Raw genomic sequence first — 20,553 nt, forward strand, 5'->3', positions numbered from 1 at the left:
TCTTTCAACTAGTTCATAACAAGTTTATTCGATATTCAAGTTGAAAATGTTTCTACACATGCGTGCAATCAACTCAAATCCTCAACACAATCACATTCCAAACATCAACAACTCCCATAAATTCCCAAAATAGTGAGTGGTGGGTCATTTGTAATTGATTCTTTGTGCAAACCAATTAGATTTCTATACTTTTCATTCGAAACAAAACTTATTTCAGACTATGCGCATTTATCGGAATTATAAACAAAATAGATCGGATCTTTACGATTGAAATCTCAATTAGAACAACAACTGTCTGAGTGTAAGGAAAACACGAAACAACTGATACGAAAAGCATTTTGCGCTCATTCTTCAAATTTTGAATAAAAAAATCTCTGGTTTTGAATTTACCTTTAAATGATAAATGCGCTGAAGGCTGCAATATCTGTCTAAGTATTCGGTAATGAGCGATGAACGAAAAATAACGCAACCATATCATTTTCATTAGTTTCGAAAGCATAAGAAGATCAAGAAAACAAATGGAATACATAACGAGAAAGAGTTGGATCAGATTAACTCCAACTTGAGAGTGTGTGCGAAGGTGAATTTTTTCTTCTCAAAAGCAGCCATTTTGTGCCACGGTCGTCTTTTTATCTGTGTGAACTTTTCTACGATGCCGTTTTAAACCTGAAGTATCTTTGAACCTCTTACCGCAAGCTTCACACTCATACGGTTTTTCACTCGTGTGAACACTTGAGTGCGACTTCAAATGCTGACTCTGTGTGAACCTTTTACCACAAGCTTCACATTCATACGGTTTCTCACCCGTGTGAACTCTCAAGTGCCTTTTCCAATGCTTACTATGTGTAAACTTTTTACCGCAAACATCACACTCATGAGATTTTTCACCTGTATGGACTTTCTTGTGATTGTTTAAACACGACCTAAGTGCGAAGCTCTTACCACAAACATCACACGCGTATGGCTTTTCACCAGTGTGGACTCTAATGTGAATTTTTAAAGTCCCAAGTTGCGTGAACTTCTTACCACAAACATCGCATTCATATGACTTTCCACCAGTGTGGAGTCTTTTGTGAGCTTTCAAATTCCCAAGTTCACTAAACACCCTACCACAAACATCGCACTCGTATGGTTTCTCACCGGCGTGGACTCTTTTGTGAGTGTTCAAATTCCCAAGTTGCGTAAACATTTTACCACAAACATCACATTTATATGGCTTTTCTCCAGTATGAGTTCGTAAGTGGATCTCCAAGTACCAGCTCGTTGAAACTTTTTTACCGCAAACATCACATTCACGTGCCATTTCTCCAGTGTGATCCCTTTTATGCCGTTGCAAGTTTCGATTGTGCGTGAATTTCTTAAAACAAAGATCACACTCATATTGTTTTTCCACAATGCGTGTGTTTGAATCGGACAGCTGTGAGGCAGTTTCATCGTATGTGTCACTTTCGCGTGATTTTTCGTCGGTGTGGATGCTATGGCTGATTGGATTGACACTTGTTTCGTTCGGATTTTGTTCCGTAGACGACTGCTCCTCCTCCTCTTTTGATGAGATCCCAGTCGTCATGAAGGTGATATTGCTAGAATCACTTCCGCATGCCTTGTCTAGGTTGTGCTCCATATTAGTCGACTAGAAAGCAAGATGGTTCTGAAGACAGCAAAACGAAATCGGCTACTTGCCGGAATTCCTCAGCGAAGTAGGAATTTCTTGAATAAGAAAGTGAATATGTAATTCCGTTCGAAATATTGATTCAATATTTCATCAAATGATTCTTTCATTGAAATGTCATTTCGGAAGAAATAGTCTTGATGGAGCTCTAGAGGAGAACCTAGAGGATAAAAAAAAGAAAATCATCTTCTTGGCAATGCGTGCAAGAATATACAGCGGAACCTCTGGTAAAGGACACTCTTCTACGGGCAGTTTTCAAATTCCATGAATATTGCTCAAAGGTGGTTTCACTAGTTGTTAAAGGACAAAGACTTCGGTCTCATTGGTGTCCGTTGTCGGGAGATTCCACTGCATATGGTATCAGAGAAAGTGTTACTTCCGTAACCTCTTTAATGTTTTTGCTCTAGCTAATTCTTTCAATAAAATGTCTATAATTTTTTAAAAATCCATCGAAAGTACAAACCTGGGGTAATTTTTTGCGAAAAGAGAGAAAAAGATTATTCTTGAAGATTATTTTTTATACGTTTGCATAAAAACAGGTTTTAGCGATTCGATAACAATGAAGATGTAGTACTTATTGATTGTATGTGTAGATTGGAGGATATCTCTATGATTGAATATTAGTTATTGCCTAGCGATCTTCGAAATGGGAAAAAGTACTTGATATCGCCCTTTTGTTTCTAGTATTAAAATAAGCCTCATTTCCTTTTTTTTAAACGACAGATTTTAAAGCTTCTCACAATCGTTTTGCAACGTTTTGCAATACGTTCCAGAATGTATAAGGAAACGTATGGTTATATAAAGTTTCATTCATTACTATTCGTCATATTAAATACGTTCCATTCTGAAACGTACAGCAAAGAAAAATACTAAATGAGAAATTGATTCTCAAGTGTATTCATCTTGTCGAAAAAGAACTATTGTGTATCATGTAACGGACAGATAACTATATGAAACCATATAATGCCAAATAATCATAGGCGTAGACTTGCATCCGGCCCATGAGCCCAAACCCACTCAATATTTGCCACGACCTCGATAATACCTACGGAAATATAAGGTTTGAGTTCCCTCCTCCATTCCACAATATTTTCGAGCCCTCCTAATTTCAATACCTTCATACCTTTGCATATTGTACACGATATGATTTCGCATTTGATAACGCACTAGTCAGTTTCAAATACTCTTTATGAAATCATTCTCATGTACGACCCCTCAAGCAAAGACAAGCGTACAAAAAAAACGGGAAAAGAAAATTTCGAGTGAAAAGCGTGTTTATCAAGGGGTTACATTCTTATCTCAAATCGACGGACGCCCTTGGCAAAGAAGAGAACTGTGTTTGTATTTCTTTCATAGAACTTGCGACGAAATATTACGTCAGAAACATTGGACGGGTTAAACACTCAACAGATGAGAATGGAAATTTGTCGGTAGATTTGATTTTGCGAGTTACCCATTGGGTTTTTTTTTCCTTCCGCCGGTTGCACATGCGATGTACGTGAAGACGATCTGTGCCGTGCCTAAGAGAAGCGGGGTCTAATAATTGTGGGGCCCTCTTCGCCTAATGTTTTGTATCATTTAGAACAAATGTGTTCAACCTAAGGGAGATTGCGGGCCACTTTATTGATTTGGGAACGTGTCACTTGTCACTTAGTGATTTGAAACGATATCGCAGATTACTGCAAATGTGCCACGCGGGGAGCGTGAGTGATCTGAAACTTTGCCTTGGGTCACTTAAGTGGTCCATGGTACATTTATGGATCACTTAAGTATACTGTAATGGCGCCGCGCCGATTGGTAAATATGCCACGGGATACGCGTGATTTGGAAATATGTCACGAGCCATCAAGTGATGTGGAACTTCATCTCGTTATGTGCCGTTTAGTTATTTTTTTACAAAATTAAGATTGAAGTCACGCACCACATCAGATGATTCTGGGGGTCACATTTAGCCAGCGGGCCACTGGTAACCATGTATGATTTGGAATAACACGACTCAGTGTCTTTTTTGCCATGCGGAAACTTACGAATAATAATATTAATGCTCTAGGTCAGGGTGCATAACCTCCGGGCAGGCAAGAAATTCCATCCGGCGCGCAAAGGTGTTTCAGTAATTATCAACACAAACAACATGACAAATGCCTAGGCTGACCACATTTCCTTCACAAAAATACGTGAAATTGGGATAAAAAGGGACATCACCAATCATCTCGAAAAAATTGTCAAAGACAAGTGAGGTTTTCAATCTAAGCTAAAAAAGTTAAGAAAAGGCAATGAAAGTTGCCAACTTCAGTAGAAAAATTTGTCAAAGTTGTCAACTACGGCAGAAAAAAATGTCTAAGACAAATAAAGTACCCAATAAGTGCAAAAAAAAAAAATTTCTGAAAGTAAAGGTTGAAATTTCACCAAAAAAAATGTCAAAGGTAAGTTTAGTTGCAAATTATAGCCAAAACAATTGTCAATGGGGAGGTTAGGATGTCTCTATTTAAGCTATAAAATTTAAAGAAAAGAAACGCAATAAAAGGTGCTGATTTCGGCATTAAAGTTGCCAATTACGGCACAAAAATGTCAAATGCAAGTAAAGTTGTCAATTTAAGCTACAAAAGTTTTGAAAGGCAAATAAAGATGCCAAGCACTGCCAAAAAAGTTGTCGAAGGGAACTTGACTTGCGTATGACAAATTTTTCGCGGAAAAAAAAATCAAGCTCAAGTATACGCTCAAGTAAAAAAAAATTAAAGGCAAGTGAAATTGCCAATTCTAGTGAAAAAATCGTCAGATGCGTCAATTAATAAGGCATGATAGTAATCTTAATTTTTGATTTCCAAAATAAGAGTAAGTCCCTCTTTGAAAATAAAGGGGGGAAAATGGGACATTTTATGAAAAAAGGCTAGGGTAACCAAAATTAGGGGGCCATTTAAGTATTACGTCAGCATCTATGGGGGGGGGGGGTTTCTGACTTGATGACAAGGGGGAACGGGGGTTTGGATAATGCTTACGTCATTAACCACCCTTAATGAAAATATGAAATATTCTTAATGGCATCTTACTCGGTGCGCCAAAAACAAGAAAAACATTTCGATAGTTTGTGGGCACTTGAAGTAACATTACGCCCCCACCCCCATTGATAAGTGCCATACATAGCCATTTTAGTGATCTCTAAATTTTTCGCGGATCCAAGTGATCTGGAAATGTGTCCGGGCCACTTAAGTGCTCTAAAACTACGTCACATGTCACTCAAGGGTGTCATGTCACTAAATGTGTCACGGAGCGCTTAAGTGTGTCTGGAACTGTGTCCCGGGTCATTAAGTGCGGTCATTAAATGCTCTGGAATTGTACCACGGGACACTTGAGCGATCTGTAAATGTGCCGCGTTATGTTTGCTGCTCTCTTCCTCTCTCTCTCTCTCCATTACACTAACTCATTTGCTCTCATTCACATTTATTGATTCACTAAAAAATGCTTTCATTTTTCGTTAATTAACTTCGAAATTTAGTTTCGCCAAAAAATTCCGCCCCTCGTGACGTTTTGTTACCTTTCTTTTTTCTTCGTAGTAACCAATCGCCGTCGTATTTATGCCTCTTGTGTTGCTAATAATGTAGGGATTGTAATTACGCCGTCAGTCGAGTTACACCAATCCCAGCTGCATTAAGATTCTTTTAAGCGGCTTTGCCAATGCCCCTTATGTGAAGCACAGATGAATATCCAGGATTTAGAGCAGCATTTAGGTAGTAGAACGTGGTGTGTAGCGCTGCAGACAGAAGAACTGAAATTTCAAGTTCGGCAAGCATTTCATGAATGGGTGCTTTATTTATGTTTACGCAAATTAATCTTGCTAGCGTGAGAGGCACCGACATATGGAAAAAACACATTGGGGCATGGGGGCTGAAAGTTGCCAGTCACTCCATATATATTAGCCACGGAGAAGTGGTCCAGCACCTGGGCTGGCCACAAAATCAACTGCAGGCTCACCAGAGCCACCTAGCCAGGGAGATGTGGTCCAGCACCGGGGCTGGCCACGCCATTATCTGCGGGCTCACCAGAGCAACCCTGCCAAACGAAGAGTGGTCCAGCACCTGGGCTGGCCACACATCAACACCGAAGCCTCCGCGAACTTTCCGCAATATCTGAACTATAAGCGTCTGGCGGCAGCTCTAATTACAATGTTCAGACTGCGCCCAACCGGGGCAATTGTCGCGATGGGCGGCCCATAGCTAACGAATGTAACATCGACTATTTACTCTGTTCTGTGTTAACTCATCACCAACGGCAGCACACTATGTGAAGACCGCGCCCACTCGGGGCACCTGTTGCGCCGCTAGCGGTCCAGAACAAACAGATGGGAATATGTAAATTTTGTTTAGTATTGAAATTGCAATAATAAAACTTTTCAGGGTTTTTTTTGGATCTGGCCCCGGGGGTGGCGTCTGCTGGGTTTGTGAGCCCCTCCTGGGCTTGTCCCAGGTCGGGGAGCTGTGGGCTGAGGCTGCTCCGGGCAATGGGGGTAAGGAGACCAGGCCTCACGGCCTGGAGCTCCAATCATAGGGTTCGAGGGCCGGGAGGCTTGGAATCCAGACCCTCCGGCCCGGCTCTCTCCTGCGTGGTCCAACCCCTCCGGGTAAATGGCTAACATCCCACCAGAGACAGAGCCTGGACCACGACTGGCCTTTCAGTCACTCCATATATACGGGACTTAGGCCCTTTCACAGGAGGGGGGTGGAGTAGTGCTTTGCATTGCTTTTTATAAGTTATTAGGAGGCTCTCAACCCCCCCAGGTACCACCGGCCCCAATGGCTACAGAATTTTTTTTCATATGCAAATGATGAGGCTGTTACCGAGTCCCTACTTGGCCATGGTGAATTAATTATAGGGAATTATAACATTCCCCATATAATGTATTTCTAATAATCTTTCAAAAATTAATTATTATATAATTTTATATATAATTATATATTAAAAATGTATTTATAATTAAATTTTATATTGAAATATATAAAATTATTTAAAAAAAATTAAAATGTCTGCCACTGAAAAATTATTCACAAAAATATACGAAATCAATATTCAGAAATAATAAATGAACAGAGTTCTTAAAAACTGTAAAACATCCGCAAGATTGAGAAATATTTTTTGAACAAGGGGGGGGGGGGGCTGTCTTTCTCTCATTACGCACATCCGCACTGAACCTGAACATCCCTGTATAGAGAAGCTAACTAGAGCTCGAAACAGTCCTTGTAATGCGCATGCGCTCCACTAAAGAGCACAAGCAGCCGTCGTTGAACATACATTTATGGGCCAACATCGCGCCAAGAAACCGGCTAAACACCAAACCCATCATGTTTACGAGTGGTAAAAAAAAAAAAAGACTCACCCGCGTAACGTATGCAGTCTTAAACCCTCGTTTTCTTGCAGCGAATACGTTGAAGGAATAGGTGAATCGATCGATGATCAGCTCAAATAAGTCCATTCAGCGAAAATAAATTGAAATTATGATGGCGCATCAACAACATCTGCAAACAAAAGACAACACGGCAGAATGGCGACAATTATTTCTTCATCCAAGGCTTGAATCTACTTGAGTCGCAACGCCATCTGTCTTTCTGTTTTTTTCGTATGGTATACTAGCGTCATCTTTCGACGAAATTGAGTACTTAAAAGGAAAATTTCATCGTTTTCAGAGAAGACTGGGAATAAGGTATTCAAAGCCATCTATATTTTTCATATTGCTAGACCAGTGTTTCTCGACCTTTCTGAACCCAAGGACCAGTAAAAAGTCTGAAACAGTTCGACGGACCACTTGCGTGACGTATTACGGGACATGTATATTTAGTTCTGAATTTCTTCTTATATATTTCTCCCATTTTTTCAATGATGTTTATTCAAATTTTTTGTTCACTAAAATCGTTAGTAAACAGTGTTTTCATAACTTATGATAATTTTGGGCATAAATATAAATATTCATATAGCGTCAGGCGTCACTAGTGGGGTTCCTCAAGGAAGTTTCCTGGGACCCCATACTTTTTTCACTTTTTATCGATAAACTCGATCAGGGTATCGATGGGATTACTAGCAAATTCGCACATGACGTGAAGCTAATGGGGGAAAATCGCGAATTAAAGCGGAAAATCCCACAAAATTTCCGCTTTAATTCGCGATTGTATTGAATTCTCGATTTTTAAAATATTGAGTTCACTTAGAGATATAAGAAGCCAGATAAATTCAATATGATGTAATTATCCGGATCTACTTTTGAGTTGGATATCCAGGCAATGACATCGATTTAAACTTTTTATTTATATCTTCTCAAGCTCGAAAATATCTTTTGATAATTCAACTACATAAATTCATATAGATTAGGATGTTTTGAAATTAATTATGGCCCATAAAGCACATCGAAGAAATTCCACAACTTCAACTAAGCATTTTTGGAAGCTGAAACAGACACAGAGGGATAACTTGAAGTTCAGGGGGGAATCAAAATACTTAGCACCCCTTGAAAAAGGGGGGAAAAAATATATTTTCATTTCTACGTTTCTTTAAATCTAGATTTGTTTATTTCATGAGTCGCGCAGGAAGTCGCCATATTCTTTAAGTTAGACACGGTTTTTATGTTCCTCAAACAAAGAGGGAGATATCACGTGATCCAAAAATCCTCTTTGAAGAAAACCCGGGCAGCGCCGGGTGTTATAGCTAGTTTGTTTATACTATTGCCCCTAGAATAAGGGAGTCCGACGCATCCGACATTTTGTACCTTTCTGTAGCGATGCGCGCTGTTGTCCTACCGTAGGCTCTACAAATTCTTCAATTTTTTTTTTCTTTTTTTGTGAAATAACTGTGAAAATGCCTTATTGATCGGCTCCAGGAAGTTTAAATTCGGAATTAAAAGATTTCCAGCGCGATAAACATCGATGCGAGAAATGGATCATGAACTGCGTTAGCGCCAAGTTCTCACCGTCACACTTGTGATCATTCACATGCTTTCATACTGTTTTGGTAGCTCACACGCTTGCACAATCTCTTAGTCACTCTTTTGGTCCTTCACACTGTGACTTTGTTCCTTGCCTTTTAAGTCACTCCTACACTTACACACACTCTCCAATTCACTCTTCGGGTACCTCATGTGATCGCACAAACTGTTTGGGTAGCTCATCTGCTTGCAAACTGTTCTGATCGCTAAAAGGCTTGAAAACTGTTTTAGACGCTCGCATGTACTCTAGGTCACTCTTCTTGTCCCTCACGTCCTTGCATACTTTTTTGGTCACTCAATCTTTTTGCGGAAAGCGGATTTATGGTTTTGCCACCAGTGACCTATAAAATATTGCTGATCTTCCCTCGTTCTACCATTTTTTGTTATTTTGATCGCTCATTCCTTGCATTTGCCGCCTCTCCGATGCCCCCCCCCCCCCCGGAGCTATTGACTGTAAATCCGTAGAACGTCGGAAGATCACGTGACTCATGAAAACACACACAATCCTCCGTTATTTCCTTATGCCATCCACAGGAATTTAAAACAATAAATGAAAGAAATAACTTCAGAATCGATGAGATAATTCCAAAATCAATGAAAGAGGTAATTTCAGCATTAATGGCAGATTGATGAAAAAAATGATAATTCCAAAATTAATGAAAAAGTGATAATTCCAAAATTTATGAAAAAGTGTTAGTTCCAGAATTAATGGAAGATCATTCGAGAATTAAGGAAAGATAATTCCAGAATTAAGGAAAGAGAGATAATTCCAAAATTAATGAAAGCGATAATTCCAAAATTAATGAAAGCGATAATTCCAGCATTAATGAAAGACGATTTCAGATTGATGAAAAAAGTGATAATTCCAAAATTCGTGGAAGTGGTAATTCCAGAATTGATGTAAGAGATAATTCCAAAATTAATGAAAGAGATAATTCCAAAATTAATGAAAGAGATAATTCCAGAATTAATGAAAGAGATAATTTCAGAATTAATGAAAGAGATAATTCCAGAATTAATGAAAGAGATAATTCCAGAATTAATGAAATATAATTTCAGCATTAATGAACTATAATTTCAGCATTAATGAAAGTGATAATTCCAAAATTAATGAGATATAATTCCAAAATTAATGAGATATAATTTCATAATCAATGAAAGAAGTAATTTTAGCATTAATGAAATAGTGATCATTTCAGCATTAATGAAATAGTGATCATTTCAGCATTAATGAAATAGTGATCATTTCAGCATTAATGAAATAGTGATCATTTCAGCATTAATGAAATAGTGATCATTTCAGCATTAATGAAATAGTGATCATTTCAGCATTAATGAAATAGTGATCATTTCAGCATTAATGAAATAAAGCGATAATTTCAGAATCAATGAAAGAAATAATTTCAACATTAATGAAATAAAGTGATAATTCCAGAATTAATGAAATATAATTTCAGCATTAATGAAAGTGATAATTCCAAAATTAATGAGATATAATTTCAGAATCAATCAAAGAAATTTGGAAAGAGAAGTTATTTGTGTCTCCTCCGGGAGAATTACTTTTCTTTCCAAATACTAGTTTCGGCACAACATCCAGAAAATTCAATTTCTCAGTATATTTCGGGGGAGTAAAATACACACGCAGAATCAATTTTATTGAAACCAATAATCGCAATCAATGTCCTCTTTATTTCATGGGTGCCAGGGATGACTGGAAAAAATTTGATTTTTTCCCATTAATTTAGTTCTCAACCCGTGACCCACAGGCCAAATTTCAGTCTCGTGAATAATAACCACTCAAGTGGCGCACGAATGATTATCAAATCACTTTAGTGACCCGTGACACATTGCGAGATAGCTTAAGTGGTCCGAAGCAGATACCTCAATTACTTGAGAGACGAACGGCACTCCCCAAGTTCACTTAATTGGGACGTGGCACTATGTGTATTACAGATTACTTAGGCGGTGGCAAGCATTTCCAGATCGCTCGAGAAGGGCAGCGCCACGCTTCGAAAGCTTCTGAAGTGACTCGCAGCATATTTTTAGTTCACTTGAGCGGCCCCGTACACTTTTATGAATCACTTTAAGTGACATTTCTAGTTGTGTTGCGGCTACGAAAGCCCCTACAGTAGCGGCAGCGACAATCGCATAGGAGATTGCATATGTGATCCCTGTTGTACTGGAATAGATGGTTACGCGTTCTGTGAGACCAAATACTTTTCTATTGTTCACTTAAACAACAAAGTCATCCCTCGTGTCGTGACGTTATCATTGATTGCTGTCTCTGTAATCCATCTACTATAGGGATTATATAACATTTTTGTATATAAATTTTTGTAAAATCTCGTTTTTATATTTTTTATACCGTTCAAAGCGCATGAACTAATTTAGTTTAGTTTTCGAGACGAAAACTTGGTTATCCAATTGGTAATGAATACACGAACAGGTGTTTCAAAAAGGGAGCCGCTATATTTCAGGGGGGGGGGGGGGATACGAGAAATCTATGCAGTGAAGGCTGCAATATCTGTCGAAGTATTTGTTAATGAGCGATGAACGAAAAATGACGAAACCATATCATTTTCATTAGTTTCGAAAGCACGAGAATAACAAACGAAATGCATGTAACGAGCAAGAGTTGGATCAGTTTAATTCCCACTTGAGAGTGTGCGAAGGTGAATTTTTTCTTCTCAAAAGCAGCCATTTTGTGCCACGGTCGTCTTTTTATCTGTGTGGACTTTTCTATGATGACGTTTTAAACCTGAAGTATCTCTGAACCTCTTACCGCAAGCTTCACACTCATACGGTTTTTCACTCGTGTGAACACTTGAGTGCGACTTCAAATGCTGACTCTGTGTAAACCTTTTACCACAAGCTTCGCATTTATACGGTTTCTCACCCGTGTGAAGTCTCAGGTGCCTCTTCCAGTGCTGACTATGCGTGAACCTTTTACCACAAACATCGCACTCGTGAGATTTTTCACCTGTGTGGACTTTCTTGTGATTGTTAAAACACGACCTAAGTGCGAAGCTCTTACCACAAACATCACACGCGTACGGCCTTTCACCAGTGTGGACTCTAATGTGAATTTTCAACGTCCCAAGTTGCGTGAATTTCTTACCACAAACATCGCACTCATATGACTTTCCACCAGTGTGGACTCTAATGTGGATTTTCAAAGTCCCAAGTCGCATGAACTTCTTACCACAAACGTCGCACTCATATGCCTTTCCACCGGTGTGGAGTCTTTTGTGAGCTTTCAAATTCCCAAGTTCACTAAACCCCCTACCACAAACATCGCACTCATGCGGTTTCTCAACGGCGTGGACTCTTTTGTGAGTGTTCAAATTCCCAAGTTGCGTAAACATTTTACCACAAACATCACATTTATATGGCTTTTCTCCAGTATGAGTTCGTAAGTGAATCTCCAAGTACCAGCTCGTTGAAACTTTTTTACCACAAACATGACATTCACGTGACATTTCTCCAGTGTGATCCCTTTTATGTCGTTGCAAGTTTCGATTGTGCGTGAATTTCTTAAAACAAAGATCACACTCATATGGTTTTTCCACAATGCGTGTGTTTGAATCGGACACCTGTGAGGCAGTTTCATCGTATGTGTCACTTTCGCGTGATTTTACGTTGGTGTGGATGTTACGGCTGATTGGATTGACACTTGTTTCGTTCGGATTTTGTTCCGTAGACGACTGCTCCTCCTCCTCTTTTGATGAAATCCCCGTCGTCATGAAGGTGATATTGCTAGAATCACTTCCGCATGCCTTGTCTAGGTTGTGCTCCATATTAGTCGACTAGAAAGCAAGATGGTTCCGAAGACAGCAAAACGAAATCAGCTACTTGTCTGAATTTCTCAGCGAAGTTGGTATTTCTGGAATAATCATGAAAGTGAATGTGTAATTCCGTTTGAAATATTGATTCAATATTTCATCAAATGCATTCAAATGTCATTTCGAAAGAAATGGTTTTGATGGAGCTCTTGAAGAACCTAGAGGATAAAAAAGTAAAGAAAATCATCTTGGCAATGCGTACAAGAATATACAGCGGAACCTCACTAGTAGTTTAGGGACAAAGCTTTTGGTCTCATTGGTGGTCGTTGTCGGGAGATTTTACTGCATATGGTATCAGAGAAAGTGTTGCTTCTTTAACCTCTTTAATGCTTTTGCTCTAGCTTAAGTCTTTCAATAAAATATATATAATTTTTAAAAAATCCATAAAAAGTACAAACCTGGGGTATTTTTTTGTTAAAAGAGAGGAAAAATTGTTCTTGTAAGATAATTTTTATATGTTTGCACAAACAGGTTTTAGCGATTTGATAACAATGAAGATGCAGCAAGGCCGCGCGTTTTAAGAGTATCATGGGCCCCCGGGCCAAGTGATCTTTCGGAGGCCCTACCTTGTAAATCGTAGAAAATTTCAACCTGATCTCATTTTAGTGAGGTCCCTCTTCTCTGAGGGACAAAATTTCAAAGGTGAAAAATTTGCCAAAATAACCAGGAGCAATAGCTAAACAACCTAACCAAGAGTCTTCACGTGAGTAAGTAAACAAAATGGTGCCGCGGTAGGGAAAAGACGCTTTTCCACCCGATGCTAGCAGCCAATCATAGGCCAGCAGGTACCCATCTAAACAGAGGGGGCGCTGATGCCGTTTGGATGCCAGTTTATCGATAGGACTGTTTAAGCTTACTCTTAATGCAGCTACGTCTATGATTGAATACCCTATTTATTGCCTAGGTAGCGATTTTCGAAATGGGAAAAAGTACTTGATATCGCCCTTTTGTTTCTAGTATTAAAATAAGCCTCATTTCCTTTTTTTCAAACGACAGATTTTAAAGCTTCTCACAATCGTTTTGCAACGTTTTGCAATACGTTCCAGAATGTATAAGGAAACGTATGGTTATATAAAGTTTCATTCATTACTATTCGTCATATTAAATACGTTCCATTCTGAAACGTACAGCAAAGAAAAATACTAAATGAGAAATTGATTCTCAAGTGTATTCATCTTGTCGAAAAAGAACTATTAAGTATAATGTAACGGACAGATAACTATATGAAACCATATAATGCCAAATAATCATAGGCGTAGACTTGCATCCGGCACATGAGCCCAAACCCACTCAATATTTGCCACGACCTCGATAATACCTACGGAAATATAAGGTTTGAGTTCCCTCCTCCATTCCACAATATTTTCGAGCCCTCCTAATTTCAATACCTTCATACCTTTGCATATTGTACACGATATGATTTCGCATTTGATAACGCACTAGTCAGTTTCAAATACTCTTTATGAAATCATTCTCATGTACGACTCCTCAAGCAAAGACAAGCGTACAAAAAAACGGAAAAAGAATTCGAGTGAAAAGTGTGTTTATCAAGGGGTTACATTCTTATCTCAAATCCCTTGGCGAAGAAATGAACGGTGTTTTAATTTCTTTCATAAAACTTGCGACGTAATATTACGTCAGAAACATTGGAAGGATTAAACACTCAATTCTTCGCCAAAGGCTTTGTATCATTTAGAACAAATGTTTTCAACCTTCGGGAGAGTGTGGGCCACTTTATTGAGTTGGAAACGTGTCACGGGTCACTTGGTGATTTGAAACAATACCGCAGATTACTGCAAATGTGGCACGAGGAGCGCGTGAGTGATCTGAAACTTTGCCTTGGGTCACTTAAATGGCCCATGGTACATTTATGGATCACTTAAGTGTACTGTAATGGCACCGCGGTTATTGGTAAATATGCCACGGGATACGAGTGATTTGGAAATATGTCACGAGCCATCAAGTGATGGGGAACTGCATCTCGGTTCAGTTATGTGCCGCTTAGTTATTTTTTACAAAATTAAGATTGAAGTCACGCACCACATCCGATGATTCCGAGGGCCACATTTAGCGAGCGGGCCATGGGTAAGCAAGTATGATTTAGAATAACACGACTCAGTGTCTTTTTTGCCATGCGGAAACTTACGAATAATATTAATGCTCTAGGTCAGGGTGCACAATCTCCGGGTCGGCAAGAAATTCCATCCGGTCCGCAAAGGTGTTTCAGTAGGAAATTATCAACACAAACAACATGACAATTACCTAGGCTGACCACGTTTCCTTCACAAAAATACGTGAAAAAGGGATCCATACGAGACATCACCAATCATCGCGAAAAAATTGTCAAAGTTGTCAACTACGGCAGAAAAAAATGTCAAAGACAAATAAAGTACCCAATCAGTGCAAATAAAAAAAAAAAAAAAATTCTAAACGGAAAGTAAATCACAGGAAAATCACAATGGCGGGAAATGATGCATTACTGCAAATATTACAGTGGATTAAATGTTCTCAAAGGCAAATGGGGGAGATTAATATTCTCATGTTAGTTGTAATTATCATAATATAATTTATGAGTTGAAGAATAATGTCAATCTTTGACTTCAATAAAGAATAAGGATTCTAGTAGGCTTCGTGCAAAAGTGTCCCGGGAAAAACCGGGACACTTTTGCCAAAAAAACAGAAAATACCGGGACTGTCCCGGTGAATACGGGACGTATGGTCACCTTACAATAAGCACTGAATCTGAACATCGCTGTATACAGAAGCTAACTAAAGCTCGAAACAATCCTTGTAATGCGCATGCGCTCCACCAAAGAGCGCAAGCAGCCATCTTCAGAACTACATTTATGGAGCCAACATCGCGCCAAGGAACCGGTTAAAACACCAAACCCATCATGTTTACGTGTGGTAAAAAAAAAAAAAAATGGCTCACCCGTAACGTATGCAGTCGTAAACCCTCGTTTTCTTGCAGCGAATCCGTCGAAGGAATAGGTGAACCGACCGATGATCAGCTCAAATAAGTCCATTCAACGAAAATAAATTGAAATTATGATGGCGCATCAACAACGTCTGCAAGCAACAGATAACACGGCAGAATGGCGACAATTACTTCTTCATCCAAAGCTTGAATCTACTTGAGTCGCGTCGCCAACTCGCCATCTGTCTTTCTTTATTTTCGTATAGTATAGTAGCGTCATCTTTCGACGAAATTGAATACTTAAAAGGAAAATTTCATCGTTTTCAGAGAACACTGGGAATAAAGAACTCACTTATTCAAGGCCATCTATATTTTTCATATTGCTAGACCAGTGTTTCTCGACCGTTCTGAACCCAAACACCAGTAAACAGTCTGAAAAAATTCGACTGCGTCCCGTATTACGGGACATTTCTGTATTTTTAGTTCTGAATTTCTACTTATATATTTGTCCCATTTTTTTCAATGATGGTTATTCAAATTTTTTGTTCACTAAAATCGTTAGTAAACACAGTGTTTTCATAACTTATGATAATTTTGGTCATAAATATAAATATTCATATAGCGTCAGGCGTCACTAGTGGGGTTCCTCAAGGAAGTTTCCTGGGCCCCCATACTTTTTTCACTTTTTACCGATAAACTCGATCAGGGTATCGTTGGAATTGTTACCAAATTCGCACATGACGTGAAGCTAATGGGGGTAATCGCGAATCAAAGCGATAGGGAAGTTGCTGCAGACTATTTATCACTCTTTTATTCGTTCTCATGCTTGCAGACTATGTAGATAACTCTATTGGTCACTCCCACTCTGGCACATATTTCCTAGGACACTTTTGGCCACTTTTGCTTGCACATCCTCTAGCTCACTGTTTTCGTCTCTCACTGACCTGATCTCTTGCACTGCAGGTCATTCTTCCGATCACACCACGTGGCTGCAGAATGTTATGGTCCCTTACGTTCTAACAGGTTGTTTAGGCAAATCACATGCTCACAAACCCCTTATGTTACACTTCTGATAACTCACTGTTATGGTGTCTTGTGTTATAGGTCCCTCTTCTGGTTACTCACGTGATTTCAGACTGTTTTGGTCATTCACATGCTTGAAAACTCTGTGTCGCTCATTTCGTCACCCATTCACCTACTACCTCGGAAAGAGCAAAACCATATTTTTTCCGTTTTTTCACAAAATTCAAACTTATGTAGTTCCACAAATACGCGCAGCAGGGGGATTGAAATTTGGGTGTGTTCATACCTTGGCACCATGTGTACGTGTGTCGAATTTGAAAAAAATCCGTGTCGGTGGAGCAACAATCGTTGGCTGAGTTGCTATGGAATGAGTCTTTTCGAATAGACGTCATAATCATAATCGGCATCACTCCTGAGGGACATACACTGGATGATCCCCATAGAGATCAATGTTAAAATTGCCGATTTTCGCGTAGAAATGCGGACGCCATATCCATAATTTTAAAAATCATTGAATCTTTGGTTTTCGAAACATTGAGTTCGCTTAGAAATACGAAGCGCAGAAAACTGAATATAAAATAATGATCCAGAACCATTTTTGAGGTGGATATGCATGCAATAACATTGATTTCAACTTTTTATTTATGTCTTCTCAAGTGCGAAAATGAGAATTAATGTCTTCGTATTGTCTTATATTATCCAATTGCATCAATCCATATAGTTTAGGATGTTATTAAATTAATTATGGGCCCATATAAATTACATTGAAGGAATTCCGCAGCTTTAATCAAGATTATTTGAAGAAAAAACAGGCAGATCGATAACTTGAAGTTTGAAAAAAAAAAAAAATCGAAATTTCTAGCTCCCATTGAAAAGAAGAAAAAACGATTCATTTCTATGTTTGTTTAATTTAGATTTGTTTCTTTCATGAATTGCACAGGAGGTCGCCATATTGGTTTCCTTGCATGTCCCTCAAAAAAAAAAAAGGGAAATATCACGTGATCCTAAAAGCCTCATAAGCAGTGATGAAAAATATTAGTGAAAATAAAATTTGTGCCAGATCCATCTTATAAGAGCGGCATATGCAAACCTGCGAGACTCTCCGTCCGTCTCAGAGGCGAAATTGTTTTCGGCACGTGCGAACATTATCGGAACCCTTCGTCCGTCTAAGAGGCGAAATTGTTTTCGGCACGTGCGAGCGTGTCGGGACTCTCCGGCCATCACAGAGGCGAAATTTTTTTCGGCACGTATCAGGACCCTCCGACCAAAGCGCTTGAAGAGGCAAGCGCTTTGCCTCCGACCATCTCAGAGGCGAATTTTTTTTCGGCACGTATCGGGACCCTCCGTCCATCTCAGAGGCGAAATTTTTTTCGGCACGTGCGAGCGTGTCGGGACTGTCCGTCAATCACAGAGGCGAAATTTTTTTTTCGGCACGTATCGGGCCCATTCGTCCGTCTCAGAGGCGAAATTTTTTTCGGCACGTGCGAACCTGTCTGGACCCTTCGTCCGTCTAAAAGGCGAAATTGTTTTCGGCTCGGGATCTTCCGTCCATCTGGGCGGCGGAATTGACTTCGGCAGGCAAAAACCTGTCGGGACATTCCGTCTCCTGGGCCATAATTTTGTTGTTTGGCGCTGTGAAGTTGCTGCGACCCTTCCGTCCCAGAGATGAAATTGTTTTCGTCACAGGCAAACCTGTCAATATACCCCCGTCTTTCCGTCTGCTAACCAATAATTTTGTTTTCGGCATTCCGGAAGTTGCTGTGACTGTTTCGTCCCAGCGGCAAAATAATTTCCGACACATGCGCACCTGTCGGGACACTCCGTCTCTTCGCATACAATTTTGGTTTCGGCGCTGAAACAGTTTCTCTGACCCGTCCACCCCAGCGTCGAAATTGTTTTCGGCACGTACGATCGTGTCGGGACCCTCCGTCTCCTTGACAATGGTTTTGTTTTCGGTACTGCAAAGTTGCGGCGACCCTTCCGTCCGCGAAATTGTTTTTAGCATAAGAGGTCATTCGAGTATTACGTCAGCATCGATAGGGGTTCCGATTTGCTGACTTTTGATGACAAGGGGAGGGGGGGGGATTTAGGTTATGCTTACGTCAGCCGCCACCCTTTATGAAGATATGAAATATTCTTAATGGCATCTTATTCGGTGCCCCAAGAACGAGGAAAAACCTTTCGATAGTTATTTGGCACCTGAACTAACATTCTTCCTATTGATAAGTCCGCTACAGAGCCACTTTAGTGATCTCTAAATGTTTCACGCATCCTTCAATGCTATGGAAATGTATCCCGGCTGTTTAAGTGATCTGGAAATGTGCCACGCATCATTCAAGTGATCCGTAATTATGCCAAGGATCACTTAAGCAATCTGGGAATGTTTCGCGGGTAATTTGAGTGATGTAGAACCGCACTGGTGTCCACTTAAGTGCTCTAAAACTGAGCCACATGTCACTCAAGGGACCTTTAAATGTGCCACGGATCGTTTAAGTGTTCTGGAACTGTGTCGCGGATTGCTTAAGTGATCTTTGAATGGGAAAGTGATCTTTGAGACCTACTTGAGTGATCTGAAAATGTGCCACGGCCACTTGAATGCTTTGGAATTGTGCTACGGGTCATTTAAGATATTTGTAAATGTGCCGCTTATAGTTCATTTTTACAAAATTAGGTTGGGGAAAGCCGTATCAGATAATCTTCAGAGCCACATTTGGTCTACGGGTCATAGGTTTACTATGTATATATATGGCTCAAAGGGTGAGTCACGCGGAATTTCTTAAAGATAAATTTTGGGTTCTTATCCCCTTCAAATAGCATTTAAATTAACAGAAATCGATTATAATAACATATAAAGGTATTTTCTTTCAAAATTTTAATTTTTTTTTTAAATTTTATGCATTAAAAGATAATTTTTTTTCGTCGGGGGTGCCCCCACTCCCGCGTACGTTTCTGATACAGCCAATATACGTTAGAAGGTAGGGGGCACTGCTGACGTAATGTTTCTTACAAAGTGGGGGGGTGGTCAAAAATGGCTGAAAATTTGCTGACGTAATACTTGAACGGCCCCTAAGTAATTAACTTCATTCCTTGAAAAAGATGAGGACCAACGATATTAAATCAAAATTGACAAATAGAACACCAAACAGCTGTGTCGAGGCTAGTCTAGCACTTTCGTCTGTCGAAACAGCTTGTTATAGCGAAGGCAACTCGATGAAACCAAAAAAACGTGGTCGTATCGGAAGCTTGAGTGATGATGATGGCAGAGGAAGAGATAGTGGTGATAATGATGATGATGACGGTTGTTGTGGGGATGATGATGATGAAACTATCACAAATGTTCGACAGAGTGTAGAGGGGCAAATTCATAAGTGCCGAGATCAAATATGGTGTGCTGGAAAAGTCGCTAACCAAAAGAGAAGAACTTTTGGCAATATGGAGTGTTTTTCAAAGGAATCTAATTCGAGAGATGAAGAGCATTTGTGGATGATTTTGGCTGAGTTTAAGTAGTGATTATTAGTCCAGCAGTGTTGTGCTATAGAAGAGCGCTCGAGCTCCTGATTTTTGACGTAGCACTTGGGTTCCGACAGGTGAAATCTCGTAACTTAGCGGCCCGGTAAGGCTGCATCTTTCGCACCTGTGAAATCAGGGGCGTAGCCAGAAATTTCGTTCGGGGGGAAACCACTTTCTTTTCGGGGGGAGCCAAAGCGATAGAACAATTGATTTGACCACATTCTCCCCTTATTTCGGTCATTTTCGGGGGGAGGAGGGGGGGGGGGTCAGACCCCTAAGTCACCCCTCCCCCCGCTACGCCCTTGTGTGAAATCATGTGATGTACTCCTCGAACAGTTTCGACTGTAAGCCAGAGCTTGACAAAAAATAAATTGACGCCTGCTGGGCTGCTACAAACCGCAGTAAACAAAAACGTATCCGACGAAAAAAAACCCATTCAAATGAATAGGTGACCATATTTCATTCAGAAAAATAAGGAGAACTTTGATCTTAAATACCGTAAAGTACGGGATGTCACCAATTATCATTAAAAAACGGTTTCATCAATCAATCAATCAGTCAGTACATGTCATTATATATAATATTCATAAAAATATACATATAATATATAATATATATATATTATAAA

The 20,553-nt window shown here is 39.6% G+C and overlaps 2 protein-coding genes across 2 annotated transcripts; both read right to left on the reverse strand.

The window, feature by feature from the left end:
• On the reverse strand, window positions 1-7,257 carry LOC149068024 (uncharacterized). Its single transcript, XM_089251684.1, has 2 exons — window positions 7,038-7,257; window positions 1-1,829 (listed from the first exon to the last, which is right to left on the reverse strand). Exon 2 carries the CDS (start codon window positions 1,619-1,621, stop codon window positions 596-598), a length of 1,026 nt encoding a protein of 341 aa, XP_089107810.1. The 5' UTR covers window positions 1,622-1,829; window positions 7,038-7,257; the 3' UTR covers window positions 1-595.
• Window positions 7,258-10,179: 2,922 nt separating this feature from the next.
• Window positions 10,180-15,607, reverse strand: LOC149068025 (uncharacterized). The gene is made up of 2 exons (XM_089251683.1): window positions 15,408-15,607; window positions 10,180-12,633 (listed from the first exon to the last, which is right to left on the reverse strand). The coding sequence occupies exon 2, from the start codon at window positions 12,428-12,430 to the stop codon at window positions 11,321-11,323; it is 1,110 nt and encodes a 369-aa protein (XP_089107809.1). The 5' UTR covers window positions 12,431-12,633; window positions 15,408-15,607; the 3' UTR covers window positions 10,180-11,320.
• Window positions 15,608-20,553: the final 4,946 nt, after the last annotated feature.

The sequence above is a fragment of the Pholcus phalangioides genome, unplaced genomic scaffold (assembly GCF_987345545.1).
Source record: "Pholcus phalangioides strain wild (caught in Gottingen) unplaced genomic scaffold, Ppha-v1.0 ptg000027l_1, whole genome shotgun sequence".
Taxonomy (NCBI): domain Eukaryota; kingdom Metazoa; phylum Arthropoda; class Arachnida; order Araneae; family Pholcidae; genus Pholcus; species Pholcus phalangioides.

What these genes read in the sequence shown, in the direction of transcription:
- LOC149068024 (XM_089251684.1), bottom strand. Translation starts at nt 1,621, where the DNA reads ATGGAGCACAACCTAGACAAGGCATGCGGAAGTGATTCTAGCAATATC.
- LOC149068025 (XM_089251683.1), bottom strand. Translation starts at nt 12,430, where the DNA reads ATGGAGCACAACCTAGACAAGGCATGCGGAAGTGATTCTAGCAATATC.